Source organism: Dermochelys coriacea, chromosome 26 (genome assembly GCF_009764565.3).
Source record: "Dermochelys coriacea isolate rDerCor1 chromosome 26, rDerCor1.pri.v4, whole genome shotgun sequence".
Classification (NCBI taxonomy): domain Eukaryota; kingdom Metazoa; phylum Chordata; order Testudines; family Dermochelyidae; genus Dermochelys; species Dermochelys coriacea.
Window position 1 is genome coordinate 6224872 of NC_050093.1, and position 19387 is coordinate 6244258.

The 19387-nt window shown below is 44.8% G+C and overlaps 1 protein-coding gene across 3 annotated transcripts in view; it reads right to left on the reverse strand.

Annotated features, from left to right (window-relative positions):
- The window catches only part of BIN3 (bridging integrator 3), a 51539-nt gene that overhangs the window by 17561 nt on the left and 14591 nt on the right, over nt 1-19387 (reverse strand). For 2 of the 3 annotated variants that reach the window (XM_038384585.2, XM_043502981.1), the window contains exons 2-6: nt 17109-17157; nt 8066-8106; nt 7431-7492; nt 3523-3659; nt 2501-2541 (exon numbers count right to left, since the gene is read on the reverse strand). In XM_038384585.2, coding sequence (XP_038240513.1) covers nt 2501-2541; nt 3523-3659; nt 7431-7492; nt 8066-8106; nt 17109-17157 — 330 coding nt within the window. Of the gene's footprint in view, nt 1-2500; nt 2542-3522; nt 3660-3816; nt 3882-7430; nt 7493-8065; nt 8107-17108; nt 17158-19387 lie in introns of those variants that run through there. The other variant, XM_038384586.2, reaches the window with a different exon arrangement.

Here is a 19387-nt window from a genome sequence, read left to right on the forward strand (position 1 = left end):
CAGGGAAACTGAAGGAGACAGAAACAAATCACCAGAGCTGGAATATGTAGTCAGGACCCTGGGGTAAACCACCGTCAATCCTACAAAAGTGCTTTAATGCCAAGTGGTCAGGAATTGCGTTTTACATCTCATCACCACACACACAGAGCTCAGCACCACGACCCTGGGGGCCAAAGGAAGAACGTCAGCTGAATCACCAACACTGTTTTCAGTGCGATTCTGGGATTTCTCTAGACCTCTTGCACCCAAATAAGGACTTGGCCTGAATCTACTTAGCCTGAAAGCTGGCTACCCCAGAACTCAAGATGAGATGGAAGGGATCTTCCTTGTGTGCATAGATGATTATTGATGATTTGCAGTACTGGAGCGCCTAGGAGCCCCAGCCCCAGATTGGGACCCCACTGTGCTAGGGCTGTGCACAGAAAAAAAAGACAGTCCCATGGAAACCACCTGGCTAGTTTACGCTAAGATCTATTTCTTGACAATTAAATGAGATGGTTTTAATAGAATGCCAGAAGTCAAAGTTGCTGTATCTTTCATGCTGAGGACTATCTACCTAATAAGCAACACAATTCCACCATAGAAGGTTTGTTTTTTTTAATAATCAAGGATATTTGGTTATAGTGTAAACCACAAAAGCAAAACTCAAGTCACCATGTCCCCCGACAATAAAAATCCAGGGCAACCCTATGCACCGAGTGGTATATGTTGGTTTACCCTCAGACTTGGGATTAAACAACAACAAGCAAAAAAACTACCACCACCAAAACCCCAGATGTCAAATGTAAACTAAAATTGTTATTCAGCAATTTGCATCACTTACTGTCTTATTAAAGTCAAATGATTTTCTTTTCTCTCTTTCTCTTTCTCTTCTTGTAACAAAATAAAGAATCTAGGGACTTCTGAAGACATTTTGCTGCACTAAATGAAATTCTCCTTTTAACTTTTAGGGATATAGTCTCACTTACAACTCCTGCCAACGCTGGTGGGACTTGCACAGAAACGAACATTTAAGAGTTCCATGGATGACAAGATCCCTACAGAGACGATGCATCAGTGGGTTATGACACACTGGAAGACACATGGTAACTTCTTGCCGTTAGCAGAGTGTGGCGGGAATGCCGTGATCCTGCAACAGGGGAGGTGGTATTCTCAGTGTAAAGGCACCAAAATGTCAAGTAAACGTGACTGCAGACCAGTGCGTTCAGCATCTCATCTTGGACTGACTGAAGCCAATGGAAATTCTGGCACTGACTTTAGTGGGTACAGGATCAGGCCCGAGAAAAGCAAACAACTCCTAGGGAGCCCAGCTTTTTCATGTAAGCTCTACAGCTCTTGGAAAGAAACCACACATTCAACCCCCACCCCTGGCAGCAGAGGGTCAGGTGACTCACGGCCTGATCCTCATGGGATCCTTTCCCTCTCTACGAAGGAAACTGTCTACAGAAAATAAGTCAGCGGGTGGCTTCTATTGCCAATGGATTCATTATTAGACTCCTGCCTCCATGGTGAGCACCAAACACTGACTCAATGCCAAAATCCCCATGGGAATCCACCTGCCCTGCTAAGGTTCGATGGGATGCTTTTGCAGAGCTTCACCGATTCAGTTCCCTCAAGGCTTTTATCTGTCTGTGATACGTCATGCCATCTATATTTATTTGTAAGCTCTTTACTTCCTAGCTTCTCCTTGAATAAATTTCAGGGACACTGGCGGGTCAAATTCTGGCCCAAAATTTACGTTTTGAAAAAAACGCCTTTAGCTAAAATTAAGAGGACCAAAATATTTCTGAAAATTCCCTTTTTTAAATTTCCAAAGGAAACATTCACCTCTAGCATCTGCAGCCCCAATGCGGCAGCAATACATTAGACTGTATTATATCCGAGGGGGAGCCGTGTTAGTCTGGATCTGTGAAAGCGGCAAAGAGTCCTGTGGTCCCTTATAGACTAACAGACGTATTGGCGCATAAGCTTTCGTGGGTGAATACCCACTTCTTCAGATGCATGCTTCTTTAGACTGCATTGCAACTTCCTAAGGACTAGAGACTGAAATGGATTAGAAATCAAATGACACTGACTAGTCCATTTTCCTCCTTCAAGCCCAGAGAAATGTAGCAAGTAACCGACAGCATAGGTGGAGACAGGCTGGAGGTTTTAAGTGCTTTCAAGTTTTTCATAACTTCAGGTGTTCTGTGAAACACAGTTAAGTGCATTTGGCAGACTGAAGTACAAAATCAGGAACAAAAAGATTTGGGCTCTTTTTCCAGCTGTGCCGCAGGCTAACCGCCTGGACTTGGTCAAATCATTTAACCTCCCTGTGCCTCAGTTTTCTTACTGTAAAATAGGGATGATACCTTCTTGTATGGAGGCTGTGACAGATTATTTGATCTTGGAAGGACTATGATTTTAAACCTGACCCTGTCCCTTTAAATGATGCACGTCTCTAAGGGACATGGCTACTGACAGCACTTGATTCTGCGCATAGGAAAATACTGCTACTTACTTTTTCAAGGGCTCTATCACCGTCTTTTGGATCTGGTTCACCTATTGGAAGAAAAGAGAATGTTACAAACAAATGTTGTTGAAGAAGCCGGTTTGAACTAAGTTATACATTTGCGCAGCGTCTTCCACACCAGGGCTCAGGCCTCCAGGTGCTACCAGAGCACAAATGAACAACAACGTCATCATCTTCATCAAATCCTCACCCCACAACCTCCTGTGCTCCCAAACCAGCAAAGACAGGACGTGCTGTGAGGGCAGCACACTGGGTCCACAGTGGAGTGGGCATGAAAGAAAGCACCTCATGTTACTCGGTAAAACTCTCTCTAGTCAGTTTAAGGCAGGGATCTCAAACTCAAATGACCACGAGGGCCACATGAGGACGAGTACGTTGGCCCGAGGGCTGCACCACTGACCCCCCTCCTGCTGCCCCTGCCCCCACTCCACCCCTTCCATGAGGCCCCGCCTCTTCCCACCCCTTCCCCAAAGTCCCCACCCCAACTCCGCCCCCTCCCTGCCCCAATTCCAACCCCTTCCCCAAATCCCCGCCCCTGCCCCACCTCTTCTCCGCCTCCTCCCCTGAGCGCACAACTCCCCGCTCCTCCCCCCTCCCTCCTGCAAAGCGCTAAGTGCCGCCAAACAGCTGTTTGGCCGCGGAAAGTGCCTGGAGGTAGGAAGAGGAGCAGGGACGCGGTGCGCTGGGTGGGAGGTGGGGCGGCGGGGAAGGGGAGCGTGGTGGCCCAAGGAAATACTCGCGGGGGGGAGAGCTTGGCGGGCTGCAGCAAATAACTCCACGGGCCGCCGTGTGTTTGAGACCCTGGTTTAAGGACTAGCCCTGATTGACTCCAGGTGGAGGTACATGTATCTCTTCTCATCTGAAGTCTCCCAGGATATGATAAATTAATCTGGGGCCCTCCTTGGGTGAGAGAAGAAATGGAGAGTTCACCTATATGGAGCAGACACACACACAGAGAGCACAAGTTCCCATCCCCGCCTCCTCCCCACTTCAGTAAAACCCACGCTCACCTTCTCTTGGTTGAAAGAGTCCATTCTCTTCATGGCAGTGTCCAGGGCGGTTACCATGGCCAGGAAATTGGGGTCTTGCTCACAGAGCGGATTGGACAACAGGTCTGAAGAGATTTTCACGGCTGATTTCGACATGGCTGCAGTACGATGAGACCCAAGAGCATGCAAAAGAAGAAGAGAAGGTCCGTCAGTGACACAGAGTTGCATAACAGGACAGGCACTTGCAAAATAATCCAGGTTTGCTGTAATTAATTCATTATCGCAGTTCTACAAAATACGATCTGGGACACAAACCTAAATCTTCAGCCACTAAGGCAGTGAGTTCGGCACCTAAACTTTCCAGGGACACAAGTTGGAGGCTAAGAGAGAAGATAAAGAGAGAGGTACTGATTTTTTCATGTAAACACAGAGAGAATAGTTTTTATACAGTTTAAGTGTGGACCATTTAAATGCAAGATGTGATGCTGCCAGAAATAATACCAGACTAACAAAAGCATAACTTTCTTTTAAAAGTAATGTACCTGGCTTTTTTGACTTTTTTTTTTATACATCTGCCTTTTTTTAACAGACTATTAAGCATTGCTCTGTCTCACTGTAGCTCCTCCACAATGAGAAAAAGCACAGTCCATTAAGTTTTCCCAAAAAGCTTTACAAAGATACGTATTTTAAGTGGATTTAGTGCTGGGGGAAAGGGGTCAGACTGACAGGGCTGGAGAAGGAAGATCTTTATTCGCCTGCGAAACAGGTACAGCGCGAGCAGTAGTAGTGCAAGCTTGTCACCAGTGAGCCTGAGTTTTCTTCCAGAGGGAACCATTTCCTTGCAATGGGTCCTCAGCACACTTCTTCACAGGCAAAGGACCTCTCTGCTGAGACTGCCAACAAGAGGGCCAGCTGCTGCGGCAGTTGTGAACTGGCCACTTGGCCACCGGAGAGTCACAGAATTTAAGGTTAGACGGGACCCCTGGGACCACCACTGAACTCAGATGCAACTTTCATTTAATCAAGCCCCTTTGGCTTTCTTTCAGATTTACAAGCATCTCTTTTCTATCCAATCAACTGGCCTCATTTTGCAATGAAGAAAATTCAGGACAAAGACCCTGCAGTGCGTCCTCCCCACACACACCACTGTAGAAGGATAAGATGCGAGACCAATTAAGAGTTTGTACAGCAACAGGCTGAACGACATTCACAGTAAATAACTGGAATATAAAGTAGGAAGATGAATAAAACAGAAGAGCCAATATGTAAGTAAAAATAGTGTAGCTATCCAGAAATCTCTGTCTCTTTTCCCAGTAATGTTGCTGTAAGTTATTTCAGTTAAGGATCTGAAGGCCGGACCCTTTTGTACAGTAGCTCAGAGGAGCTTTTTCAAGACTATCACTGTACAAACTTTTCATGTCCGAATTAAAGTCATCCTCAGTGATGGGGCTTAAGATCACAAATCAAGAGATTAAATGCTCAGATTTAAAGGTTATACACAATTATACAGAAAGCTCAGAATTCAGCTCAGTCCAGAATGAGACGCTCACTATGGAATAACAAAGCTACTGTGTCTGACTATATTCAAACATTAAGGGGTTTAAACATTTAAACCTTTAGGCAGATGGGACAGAAACCTCATGTGAGACCACATCTGAGGAAGGATATGTACCAAAACAGGACTGGGCTAAAAACCGTAGAACTCTTTAGGGGGAAGAGAAATTACTATGTGCCCCAAAATGCAGGCAGCTGGGACTTAATACAATTAGGACAGTGAGTGATGGCAGGCAATGGTCAGACAGATTCTCAGAGGCTGGGAATCAAGATTCCTGGGTTCTAGTCCCTACTATGCCATTGATTTGCTGTGTGACTTTGGGCAAGTCATTTCACTCCTCTCTGTGCCACCGTGTCTCCATCTGTACAACAGGGGGAAGGGGGAGGCTTGGAGGAGGAATCGGTTAAAAGTTTGCACGGTACTTTGCAAATATAAAGTGCTGAGTATTATTAATATTAGAAAAAGTGATCTTCGGCTATCGCTGGTTATTCAAAGCAAGATAAAGCTACCATTTTATAATTAAGGGAGCAAGTGATGGAGATGCTGAGTGACCCTTAACCACAGCACAGCATGTGTTGCAAATAATTCTTACTGAGGTTTGGATCACCTTTCCCAGCCATGCTGCTAAAGCTGGCAAGGCAGCATCCAAGTCTCCCAGGAAAACTTGTGCATCCGAGAAAGCGTCCGCTTATTTGGCAGAACATGGCTGATTAGCTCAAATGTGCTAGCGAATGTTTACAGTCCGACTGAACAATCAACCCCCTCGACGCTCAGAAACAATGGAAGAAATAAGACACTAGGAAGAATAGCAGCAGAGCTCATGCACTGCCAGACTTGTGCTGGACATGGGAACTACACATTAGCTAACTACAGTTATCTCTTCATCTCTCTGTTACTCAGATATTGCAGGGCGAGGGAAGCCTCCAGAGGTCCCGAATGCCTGTTCAGGCATCTGTCCTCCATCCTCTATGGTCTGGGACACTCTTTATTCACTGGCACCAAGTTTAAAATTCTCCTCTTATTCAGGATTTCATGCCTTTAAATGAGAAATCAGCTCATACCGGATCTGGCCAGGGCCCGGGCTAATTTACAACTCTGCCATGAAGCAGAACGGAAAAGGAGAGTCCTCCCACAGCTCCTCTGGGGCTTGAAATGCTCCATATAAAAACACCCACTGAAAGGGAGGGGAGGGGAATCCTTTACAAGGAAAAGCTTGCCAGAGGAGCCCTGATAATGAACAATGTCCCAGGGAGAGAAGCTTTCACCTTGGAAGGGGTTTTTTCTTGAAGCATTTGTGTTGTTCATGTCTATGACGGTGCTGCGTGTGTAGCTACGTACCCCCCTGCCCTCCTGCTGGCAGGCAGCAAAATGTGGGTTCTTTTCAGCATATCTCTCTCTTCATAAATCAAGTCACCATGAGGTGCTTGTGGAGACTGGACCAGCCCTCACCTGCCTATTCATGTAATTTGCCTTGGCTCCAACGCCCAGTGGGCCAATAAAAATAGAGACTGCTCCAAACTCTGTGCTGCAAAAAAGCCATCTCTGTTTAAAACAGCTCTTTTCTGCTCAGCTCGCTTCAGTAACTGGAAATCACTAATTTCCACTTCCCCCAGTGTCTCTTCCTTCAGATCGTCTAGTCTTTTCATCTTACCCAAGTTTGTTAAAACCCTGTATTGTGTGATGCGGTCAGATTGGGTTCCTACTGGAGAAACTGCTAAGTGAGCAGGCAGGACCCCCTGTGCAGGAAGGACACACACCTGCACAGCAGATGTCACTCTCTGAACTTGCAGAAGCAAACAGCTGGGGCAGTGACATGAAGAGACTACTTGTTTATTGCTTCCTACGTAGCCCATTGCAGCCAGACCAAGCCAACTATAAGGCAGAACTTGCAGGGTTACTCTTACAGGTGAGCCATTAAGTTGGCAAAGTTAATGAAATACACACACTTAGCACTTACACAGTGCTTTACCACGTCTCTCACTATGTGACGATACACTGACCAACCCCAGGGGGCCTTGTTCTCAGCTGGGCCCTTCAGGCGCTACCCTAATACAAATAAGAATTATGCCAAATTTTCAAAGGCAGAAACTGAGCCACAGAGAGGTGAAGAGACTTGGCCAAGGCCACACAGCAAGCTGGGGTTCAGGAGAATGAGGTTCTGTTCTTGGCTCAGCCAACGGACTCACGATATGACTCTGGGTAATTAATATTTAGGAGCCCCCAAGAGGACCGTCTTGTAGTTAAGGGACTGAACTGGAACTCAAGCGACCTGGGTTGAGTCTCCAGTTCTGTCACAGGCTTCCTGGGACCCTGAGAAAGTCACTTACTCTTTCAATGCCCTGATTCCCAGTCTGTGAACCACATTCTTACATACCCACATCTGCATCTGTGCTCTTCTTCATGTCCTTCTGCAGTTTCTTGGTCTGATCTTCCAGCCTGAAATAGGAAAGAGTTAGACTAAATTCTGAATCTTCAAAAAATAAACAAACATATACATGAGAACTATGCCAACAGGCCAGCTGGTAGTTAAAAGGCAACTGGACACGTTTCTATTATGTATAATGCTGTTTAACCACAAAACTAATTTCAAGTGACCTCCCACATCTCCTCATGACCCTTATGTTAACAATAAAAGTAAGAGAAAAAACGTATCAGATATAGGTCCATGCAATATAACAGTTACAACAACTACAACATTAGATCTTACAAACTTTGATGGTTTTGGACTCCTTGAAGATATTCTGGAAATTTTATTTTCTTTGCTTTAGAATTGTAATAAAATTGTCAATAACTCATGACCTCCCTGCTTGCCTTTCATGGCCCCCCTGCGGGTTGCGACCCACTGACTGAGAAACACCGATCTAAACCACCTCGAAATTACAATGCACTAAGCGGGAGAACAACAACCTGCTAACAGAGCATGAGGCAAGCAACACAAGGAAAGATGCAGTAAGACTTAGTTGTGTGAAAAGCAGATCCATGGTCATCTCCAAACCGGTTAACACTTACTGCTGAAGTTTCCCATATTCCCTTTCAAAGTCTCTCTCCACCTGGGGGAACGAGAAAGAGAAATCACGTCAGCTCAAACGCATTGGAGCACAATTCAAAAAAATCCACCCAACCCCCGGTCCTCCCAGCGGAAAGTACAAACTGGCCTGATCTGCAAGTATCAACAGATACGTGTCAAGCTATTACTATTTACATAGGTTTCAGAGTAGCAGCCGTGTTAGTCTGTATTCGCAAAAAGAAAAGGAGTACCCGTGGCACCTTAGAGACTAACAAATTTATTTGAGCATAAGCTTTCGTGAGCTACAGCTCACTTCATCGGATGCATCCGATGAAGTGAGCTGTAGCTCACGAAAGCTTATGCTCTAATAAATTTGTTAGTCTCTAAGGTGCCACGGGTACTCCTTTTCTTTTTACTATTTACATAGCGTCAACAGCATGCTAGGCACTTTAGAAACAAACATGAGGACAACGGGTAACATTTTCAAAAACACCTAAGTCCCATTTTTAAAAGAGATGTAGGCACTTAGGAGCCCTAAGACCTAGTCGGTACTTAAAATTTAGATCAACCGAGCTACATCACTCAGGGGTGGTAAAAATTCACATCTTTGAGAGCCGTTGTTAAGCAGATCTAGTCCCGGGTGTAGACATGGCTAGGTCAACAGAATTTTGCTGTCAACCCAGCTGCTGCTGCTCGGGAAAGTGGGTTATTTACATAGATGGAAAAACCGTTTCCATTGATGTAGGAAGCATCTACAATACAGTGCTTCAGTAGCACAGCTGCAGCATGCCATTGTAGTGCCCGTAGCATAGACACGGGCTAAGTCTCACTGGATTTCTAAATCACTTGGATGCTTTTGAAAATTTTACCCAAGGTTCCTGCCCTGCTGATATTACAGTCTAAATACAGAGCTTGTTTAGCTTGCAAACTACGTAAGATCCAAATAAGATCTGAGGCCTAAAACCTTGAAAGTATTTGGAGTATTAAACAACAAAACAAAACTTTTGATGGTTCCTCCTAATTTAGTTGCAAAGTGATCACTGGGATTTCAGATCAGGAAACATCACGAGTCTTCCTACACCAGCAACATTCTAAAGTTCTGAGTTTCATTCTAAGGCACCAGGGGAAATGTCGAAAAGTGGTGATGTGAGCGTAGTGTATTCTGTGTAGTGAAATCTGTATTCAAGAAATACCCCGTGGACCCAAGTAAGTGGGTGCTTTAGCTTCTCCCAAAAGTAGAAGCAACACCTGGGGTTTCTGTTACTAGACAGACCACACCATTTTAGAACATTGCCACCTGCTATGTCAGTTCATTCTGAGGACATGCTATGGCACATGAACTGGAAACTGACAAAATAAATGGAGTCGTTCCAAAAGCACACAAAGGTGGCAGCCGAGCAGGTACGACGACACATGAACACACATGCAGTACAGAGTCCGCTTTTCACAGCCTTGCTCAGTGTTTACAGAAGAGGAGCATGTCATATGAGAAATGTGTCTGCTCGGGCGTCCAGAAACACTGTGTGCACCCATGGTAATGGAGAATGGGATTGGGGGCATGGCCTCTCTCTCTTCTGACACCAAATTTAAAGGGCTCTAACACTCCCCTTTGCAAATTATTAAGTATCTATCTTCTCTGCATGCAACCGTTTTGGATTTCTAGGTCACTGATATTGGTTCTTCGGGCTTCGGTAACAGGTATTCTGGGCCTCCTCCTCCTTTCCCCTTCTGAGTTGCCTCTGTGATGTGCCCCAGCGCTCCTCCCAACTCCCATTCTAATCCATAGGTTCTAATCCACCACAGAATCCGGACTGCTCCAAGCCTTAGACCTGAAACTGGGTTTGAAGCCGTTCAAGCTCCATTGGAGACTGCACGACTGAAGGGGCGGCAGTGGCTATTGGCTGCTACAGCTGAGTTCTTAGATTAACTACTGTGGTTGTCCCAAAGGATTGTAAATTTTGTATTTTAGCACTTCTTTTGTGATCACTTCCTATGAAACTATACATTCTCTGCACCATACCCTCTGTCTCCATCAGCTCAGGTAACCAAAGGCCCCTTTCTAAACCTCAAGATACCACTGGGTCTCCATGCCCCGCCCCCCAGATTCTAATACATGACCCTATTGCAAAGAAATCCACCAAATCGTGGGGTGACAAGAAAACAATTTTATTATTTTAATTACAGTAACATTCTCAGTGTGCTGGGCGCTTTCCAAAGAGATGAAGATAGAGTCACTGCCCCAAAGAGTATACAAGCTAAAAAATAAAAAAAATCACCCAAGCAGAGATGTATTCTCCGAATATGACATCGATTACTTCCTTTTCCAACCTGCTGCCCGACAGAAAACCTCCAATGAGATACAATACTCCCCGGTGCTCTCATTCCAGGTGGACTGTTTTAACACATACTTAAACATTCGTTCCACATCTTATCAACCAAATAAAGCACATGGATTTCAGCTGACCAGCCAAGAGTAAACATGTACTTTTGTTGTCATGGGATCAAAACTGGGTTCTTTTTTGTGGTGAAGCTGCCACGCTATTAAACAAGCAGCGAAGTGTTGCGCACAGCCAAGACTAGAATGAACCAGAGTATTTTTTTTTAAAATGCACTCCATGCTGCTCCAGGCATTCAAGACTGAGACTCACAGCAGCAAAATATAGCTAAAGAAACAACAACATTTAATAAAATTCCCCTTGGTTTTCAATTCCAATTGCTCTAAGGCCAACGTTTTAAAGTGGAAACCTACAGGTGTAAATGTCACCCTCATTTTTTGCAATCCCTCTTTCTTAAATATCTTCTTCGTTTGCACGTTCAAATCCACCCAAAGTCAGTAGTGACTGAGTCACTGCAGTCTGATGGCTGTTTGGTGGGTAGTGAGTTTGGTGAGCTTCAGTCAAATTCCAAGGGGACACGTGTCCAGACCAACAGAGACCACTACTGCCGGCACCCACGCTGGCTGTTTCTGTGGACTGAAAAGCTCCACGGAGGCTGATCTCCCTTTCTTACTGCTAAAATTGGTCCCTCCAGGACAGGGTGGATCAATGAGGGGGCAGCTTGCATAGCCAATGCCTGGTTCACAGCACTGCAAAAATCCACGACAGCTGGTGGCTTCAGGTCAGATAACCAGCACATAGTAAAATCACCCTATATTTCTATGGTTGTTCCGGCTGTAAAAATAACCCCAGACTACTGCATTCTATTTATACGTTTATGTGAACTGTCCTGGTTGCAAACCAAAGGGGGCCGGCATGACTCAGGCTTGAGTCTGCTGATGGTATTATTCCCCCTGTTCTCAGCATGAAGCCCCATCCCATTGCAGATATACTATTGAGAAGAATTTCCCTTTCATTTGGTCAGCAATCAGTTCTTCCTAGGCTTAGTTGCAAGGGGTGGGGTGGCTCAGGATGAAACGGAATGTAAAGATACAGAGCAGTTCCTGACATTTGCTGATTTACCCTTTATTGTTCAATTCTCCCCTCTACCTGCAGTGCCTTGGGGTGAAACAAAGGTATCTCTCAGTCTATTTGATATGCAGGAGGCCACAACTCTCACACAGAAGTAACTTTTCTATATGTAGTACACATGTCCCTCCAACTCTCATCCTGTCTTCTCTTTCTTGGGTTCCCTACCTAGTCGTCTTGTGTGCGCTCTGCATATCAGGGACTGAATCCTCTTCTTCACAAGGCAGCACATCAAACACCCCTCCCCACTCACATCCCCAGTGACATTTATAGAGACAGCTGCCCAAGCCTTATTCTTGCTTCACCCCCACAGTAACAGTTGGCTACCAGTCACTGCATTCTACACACCCATGTGCCTCTGCTAGCTACTATTAATTATTATTTCTATTACAGTAGCACCCAGAGACTCCAATCGAGGCTCATGGACCATCATGAGACACAAATAAGTCCCCTGCCCCAGAATGCTCACAATCCGGGGTTATGTAAAGATGCAACAGGTGGCTGAAAGAGACAAATGCAGTGGGCTGCAAGGACAAGGTAACAGAACACCAAGTATGTTATGCATAGTACCCAGCAGTTTCAGCTCAGGTGACCAAGTATCCCGATTGTATAGGGACAGTCCCGATATTCGGGGCTTTTTCTTATATAGGGACCTATTACCCCACCCCCATCCCGATTTTTCACACTTGGTATCTGGTCACCCTAGTTTCAGCTCTCACTTAGATTTCACCAGCCTGGAAACTTAGTGGCCATAGGCATCTGACATGTAAAGCAAAAAGCTACTCATAGAGTTACCAAATTAAAAATAACGAGCACTAGAGGTACTCTGAAGAAACAAAACCAGCTAGGTAAGTTTCCACAGTCAAATAACTGCTCCCTCCAACCCACCTCACTCACTTCTGGAAGCTTGAAACCAAAGTTTTCCTTAACGAAATGCTTTTTGCTCCATGAACATTGGTTAGTTATTGTAAGATTGCTCCCGAGTGCAGACCTAGGACTTTTAACTGAAGTGCTCTTTAAAACTCCCCAGTGAATTACATTGACTTTGTAACAAATCCAAGAAGGGGTCAAACTCTGGGCTTTCCAGCCATGATAGAATCTTTGTAACTCAAAAGGGGAGGGGGGGGGTCGTAATCAGCAATGTGGTAAAGAGGAAACGATGCAAGACCGATGAGCACCACAAGAGGATGGAAAGGCAGTACTGTGAAGAGCCTTCTTACTCTCCTGGAGGAAGGGTGCTATTTGATTTCCACATGGCATCATTTCACTGGACTCAGACTCCCTTAATGGGATTTGGCAACAAGAGGGAAGAGAAAAAACTGTGTAGTTAAGCCAAAAATTTTATTATAACCACAAACTTCTGCTGGGTATGTGCCATCCCATCAAACACAACAAAGATCCCACCTAGACAATGCAAGTTGTGTGCATAAATTGGGTGCAGCAGAACAATTAGCACAAGACACAATAACCCCTTTGTGTCTGACAGTCGAGTACCTTGAGCCAAAATAATCCTGAAATGAAGTGAAGCCGGAATACGAGCCTGTACACCCATGACTAGGATTTTGTGGACTTCACAAACCAGCAAGCCACACCTACCCATCTTCTAAGTAAGGCTTTGGGTGGATGAGCAGTGCACAAAATCAATGCTGCTCATATGCCATTCCCCAAAGAGCATCACGTGCAGCTTCAGAATAGAGGGATGGGACTCACCCCACCGCAGCTTTAATGAGAGGGGGTGGAAGGGAGAGTGTAATAGACACAGTCACCTAATTCACCAGGCCTGTTAATTTCATCCCAATGCTGTTACTCCCGTATCAGAGATTTAAAAGGTTAGTCATGTACAGTGGAAACTAAATATGGCAAACTTGCTGTGATGGAATTCTTGTTATAATGAAGCTCAGTTATCCAAAGGTCTCAGGGGACACCAAAATCTTTGGCTAAACAAGGGAGCAGGGTCGAGCAGATTCCAAAGTCTGCAACCCAGGTTTGTGAGCTCTGGAACACACACACTCAATCCTGCCCAGCCAACTCCCTCAAGGTCAACCAGCAACACAGTGGGGGAAGGATACACCCTGAAACTGAGCAGACTGAGGGTGGGGGAACCCCTGACCAAGTCGCCCAAGGCTACTGGGGGAGGCTATGCTCTGGATCCCCCTCTTCCAAGAGAGAAAATGAGCTGACTGGCTTCCCTTGCTTTGCCTGGCAGTGATGGGAGGCTGTGCTCACTGTGGAGAGGCACAAGTGGCAATTCTTTTCAGCCACCTGCCGACTCAGATGACCCAGTCCCCACTGAAGAGCCTGGTACAACTCCAGGGTGACACAGACAAACTTCCCTTAGCTGAGACCGCACTGCAGCTTGAACAGTGTAACCTTGTGCTTAGAGTGAAGTTGTCCTGGGGGTAGAGGGGACTGTCTCCACAATAAGAGGCTTCCACTGTGTAGTGGATTTAAACAATAAACATTCTGCACACAGATATAATTCTAACAGGTTTAAGTCCTATCGCTGGGCATTAGTTTAATTGGGCTGCGTTATTATATCCTCTATCGTTCCCCTGACAGCAGGTCCTCTCTGTATATTAGATCCTCCCACCCAATCTCCTCGCCTCTGTACGAGCTCAGTGCCAGATGCTCTTTTCAGGGAAAGAGGAGGGGGGGAGATTATTCCGTCTGGAATTGGATTTGCCCAGGTTTAGGTGGAAACAAAGAGTGACATGCCGGAGGGGGCAGGAGATCACTTCAGTTCACCAGCTGATATTTCCTACAGGGGTTTCCTTCTACCTGAAGAGCTAAACTGTGGCTGACACTTTGCCCTTCTTCAAAGGATCAGCAGTGAGTGGGCACAAGGACTCACGACTAATTCCTACTGCAGCCCAGTCAACTTATTTTCCAGTGCTCCTACTAGTACTAGGGCCTTTTAATCACAAAAGCTTTGGTGAGCTAAGCCTGCCATGTCAGAATGATTCTGTCTCTCTCCCCGTGTTGAAACTAGCATGCTCTGGTGGGAGCCAACTGCTAAATTCTGACAACTGACTTTCTTTTTTTTTTTGGTGGTGGTACAATCTTGTGAGTGGGAGATCCTCTCCATAACCGCTTCCCTTCTGATGAGCTCTGGATGGAGCCCTGGAGATGCCACACCTTCCCACTTCCTGCAGCAGCCTCCAGAGGCCAACATCTGGAATAAAATGGAGAGCTAAAGCAGATTGTACTGCTGTTCACAAAAGCCCGCACAGATGGAATGTCTCAGCCTGCAAGGGGGAGGTAAACTCGGAGGTCTAAGCTAACTAGATGAGCTACAAAGTATCACTTCCATACCCTGAAACTAAGAGGAGTATAAATCTGAAGGTCATGCTCTCAAGGGAGATTGGTAGTTTCCTGTCATTTGTTCTCCTAAGAAGGACTGCACTCTACACTTACCCTGTGCAGTTACATTGCTCCATGCTTCCTGTTTGGCACACATCTGTCCCAAGAGTATTGTTACAATTAACAAGATGGCAGAGTGGAGGCCAGGTAAAAATTTCCAACTCTCTCTGGGTTACCATGTCATCAACATTCAAACTCTCAGCACTTCTGCTGAATCTGGGAAGCGGAGGGACAGATGAAGAGCAGGGGGAAGGGGAAAAGGCTTGGAACCTGTAACAGTCCTGGATGAATCTTTGCCCCTTGAATACGCTGAACTTGACAAAAGGTTTTTATTTCAGAAATTAAAGCCTATAACTGCCAGTTTGTCTCTATTTGTGGATGTGCTGGAGAAATCCCTGTAACTGGATAGGCCAGAGGAAAATGGCTACAAAAGCTCAGGAAGGAACTGGAGAATGATCTCTTGGATTTGCCTATGATATACTGTATCTCCACATTGAAAGACAAGACCCAGGAGCTAACAGACATCCCCATACTGCCACCATCCAAAATGTCAGGCACAAGGCATACCAGGAGGGAAGAGTGTTAGGGCAGAATCCACTGCAAACTGAGAGCAAAGAGAGATCTTGAAGGTTCAAATATTAACTCTCATTCAATCTGAGCTCCTGCTCTACCATTAGGAGGGCTAGCTTCAGAGGACAGAGGGGTGACAGCGGAGACCTTGGTGTGTGGCACTATGTGCAGCGATACAGTTTTATGTCGTATAAGGACTTTCAGACAAACTGCATCCTGAAACACTTTACATAGTTAAACAATACATTATGGCACAGGGAAAGGGAAATTAACAGGTGCAGACAAAGAGAATATGTACTCATATGAGCCACAAAAATCAGATGGGGCCAAATGTCCAAAAACACTGTTCAAGCCATCAGGAGACGCAGAGAAGAAGGCCCTTGCGCCAGCAGAGAAGAAACCAGTGCTAGACAGGTGGACGGAGCAAGTAAGGAAGTGAAAGAGTCAGGATCTCTGCGATCTGATAGAGAAAGTCAACGAGGGATTTAAAAACCAAAAAAAAGGGTAATTTTGAACTGGATCTTGAAATAAACAGGGATCCAGTGGATTTGCCTGAGGCTGGGGGTTGTAGTTCTTTGCAGAGAGCAGCATTCAGCACATGATGTCTGGATCACTAGAACTTGGGAAGACCACAGAAGAGGGAAAAGGAGTCAAAAGCCCTGATTAGGGTTTCAACATTGCCGTTCTTTAAGAAGGTCCCTTGCTTAAATTTTGCACTGCCAGTTTGAAGCAGAAAACTGCCGTTCTGCAGCACCACAGAATGACACCATCCTTTAAATAAAAGATTACAGTTCATCAGTATTGGGAAGTGGCAGAGTAAACCCTCCGTCTCAAGGGGAAACTTCATGCCACAAAAGGCATCTTTGGCACCTTAATACAAGTAACCCACGCAACCTAAGGAATTAGCAGTGGTGGGTGTCCCACAGAGGAAGGATCAGGAATGTTAGTCTGTACAGGGGATTAGTTCACCAATGCAGTTATAATTATAAAGCCAATGTCTCTGTCACACTAGCGATCAGGACGCTTCTTTTAAAGCAGGTACACAGGTTAATTCAGGGATTGCTACTGTGAGCACTACAGCTTTCACAGGACAAGGACCATCTGCTTAGGCAGGGAAAATACCACAGCCAGCTGCAAGAAACAGCACTTGGGAAAGGACTTTCAAATTCATCAGAATACAAAATGCTTTTTTAATTTTCTTTTAAAGCAAATGCTGTGCAGTACAAATTAATTCATGCCTGAGTACTAAGCATCTCAGCCTCCTCTGATAAGCTTTCCTTTGGAAACAGTTATATTCAGCGATCTGAACCACTCCCCCTCCTCCATCTGCTCAGAAAGGATGAACAAACAAGCCATTGCTGAAAGAAGGAAGGAAGGAAGCATGTTCAGTCATCTCCTAGAAAAACTGTGCCAGAATGAAAGAGCCCCCTCCCTTAACAAACAGATCCCGAGACCAAAATACTGCATGTAGCTGGGACTCCCCCTCACCCACAGCGAAAGGATGTGATGGTCAAACACAGCAACAGGTTCTGCTCACTCACACTCCCCTCGCACATACACACACAAGAATGGGACGAGTCAAAGTGCTGGCTTGACTCATCAGCCACATGATCACAGACTGGATCTAAAAAGGGGGAATTGGTTTACTCACTGTCTTGGGTACAATCTGTTTCTTGGGCTGCCCAATCTTGAACGGAATCCTGGAAAAGGGAGGAGGGAGAGATAAGGAATATGTAAGCGAACAAGAATAGCTGGCCTCACATGCGACAGTGTCAAAAAACATGTTCCCCAAGCTCTTTTGTAGAGAAGGATTTTTGGATGCAAGCTTCAGGGGAATAACATCCCAGATCCTGGTACTACATACAAGATAAAGTATATCTCCCTTTGGAGTCGGCTTCAGCTCCGGCATCTGTGATCTTCCCAAACAGCAGTGCCAGCTGGGTCTCCAGCAGTGAAATCCCCCTTTTTCCTCCAGTGTCCTATTAATACAACTAAGGGCTCTAGATGTCCAAGGCACTCCTTGGTAGAACAAGGGTCTGAAGGTTGTGCAAAATTTCAAAAAAAATCTGAAAGGGGAGGTGGGGACGGGAAGGAAGGAATCAAACACTGCAAATATTTACAACGAGAATCTTAAATGGGGCGGGGGGAGAACGACCCTCAAAAACCACCACCTAAGTGTCTGGAGTTTTGAGCTGCTTCAAAGGATTTTTCTTACAACAGCTGCAGGGATGGCTCACCTGCCAACTGAACAGCCTTCATTCTTAAAAACCTTAATATGGTTGTGAGTACAATCTGGATGAGCTATTCCCCCCCCCCACATAAGCTAGATGGAAGGTGAGAGTGCTCACTATGTATCCATTTTTGGCTTGGTCAGATTGTTGTAGTCATAATCATAAAGCAATGAAAATAATTAAGTTTCTTTCCCCACTTGATAACCAAAGTAATAAAAACACAATAATTCAGCCATTGCTTTCAATGTATTAGACTAATTTATGTTGTCTGGTTAAAATTCATGGTCCATAACGCTCCCAGTTTATACTACACCCAGTTCACAGCATATTATGCTGATGTAGCTAAGGGGAAAATTCAGTTATGTATTTTAAAAAAAGGAATAGCCTTATCCAGGAATTTCCAAACTAGCTCAGACCAATGGTTCATCTAGTATGTATCTTGTCTCAAACAATGTTCTGTACCAGATGCAAAACAGAAGGTGCAGAAGTCCCCTAATGGTCCTGTGCAAATAGTAGCCTCTCTCACATTTTTTACTAAAATTGATTTTAAAAATCTAATTTAGTTTATATTATTTAATCTCTTAACCAGTTCATTTTTGTCAGTATTGCAGAGTGAAAATGGTTAGTCAGTTTCACTACCGTGTCTAATCAGTTTCACTTACAGGTTCCCATGCAGGGTTGCAAAGGTTGTTGAGGAAAGGTTTAATTCAAACAACTACACTGATTTCCTTTGATTATTTTTAACTCTGAAAACATTTTTATTACCCTATCGGTTTTGTAAAATTTCTTATATACAACAACTAGCTTTTAGGATTAAACTACCAGTTAGAGACTTCTCTCTGCAGGCACCACTCCACAAACACCGTACCATATGAGACAACACTTAATATGGGAATGACAGCAAAAACAAGATCATCCAATGACCCAATTCCCTTTTGCTTCATTTCGGCCAACCATAGTCAAACCAATGGTATAATTAGTAACCAGTAATAAACCTAGACTGCAATCCATACCTCCTGAACTGACCATGGAGTAAAAGTCAACATTAGTCACAAATGTTTAAATTTAATTTCTGGAGTACTTCCTGTTTATTGTTCTCCAGCATGGCTGATGTAATTTTAGGCTATTAACCCCTTCCAGTTCCACTGGCAGTCACAGCAACCATGAATCACACTTCTTTTATAAACAAACAATTGTCTAGCATATAATTAAACTGTCAATAACTGCTTGTGGTGCCTTACAGGAAGGAACAGAAAATTTAAGATTTTTCTTTTTTCTACATGGGTAAAAAGTCAATAAAAATGGGGTGACTCCTTTATTACCCTCTGGGCACTGATCATACTATTGGAGTCAGTATAACCAGGTGCTATCTTTCATTAGAGCTAGTCATCTGTGACAGTGTAAAAAGTATTCTGATGGGATCATTAGAATCCCTCAGGTAGAGGCCAGGAACAAAACTGGAGAACTGAGGGGGAGCAGTGGCATGGAGAAGATGAAAAGTAGGACCAAATACAGCTTCCGGTGTAAACAGATGCAACACCGTTGCTGAATTTGGACCTGCTGTGCCCAGCCTGAGACTGGTTGATAATATCTTGCAGCAGGCATTGCCAGTAGTTCCTATAGAAACATAACACTGGAAGATGGAGATTGCTGGCAGTAAGTGAAGGAAACATGTATAAGTCAAAGCTTAATCATTTGA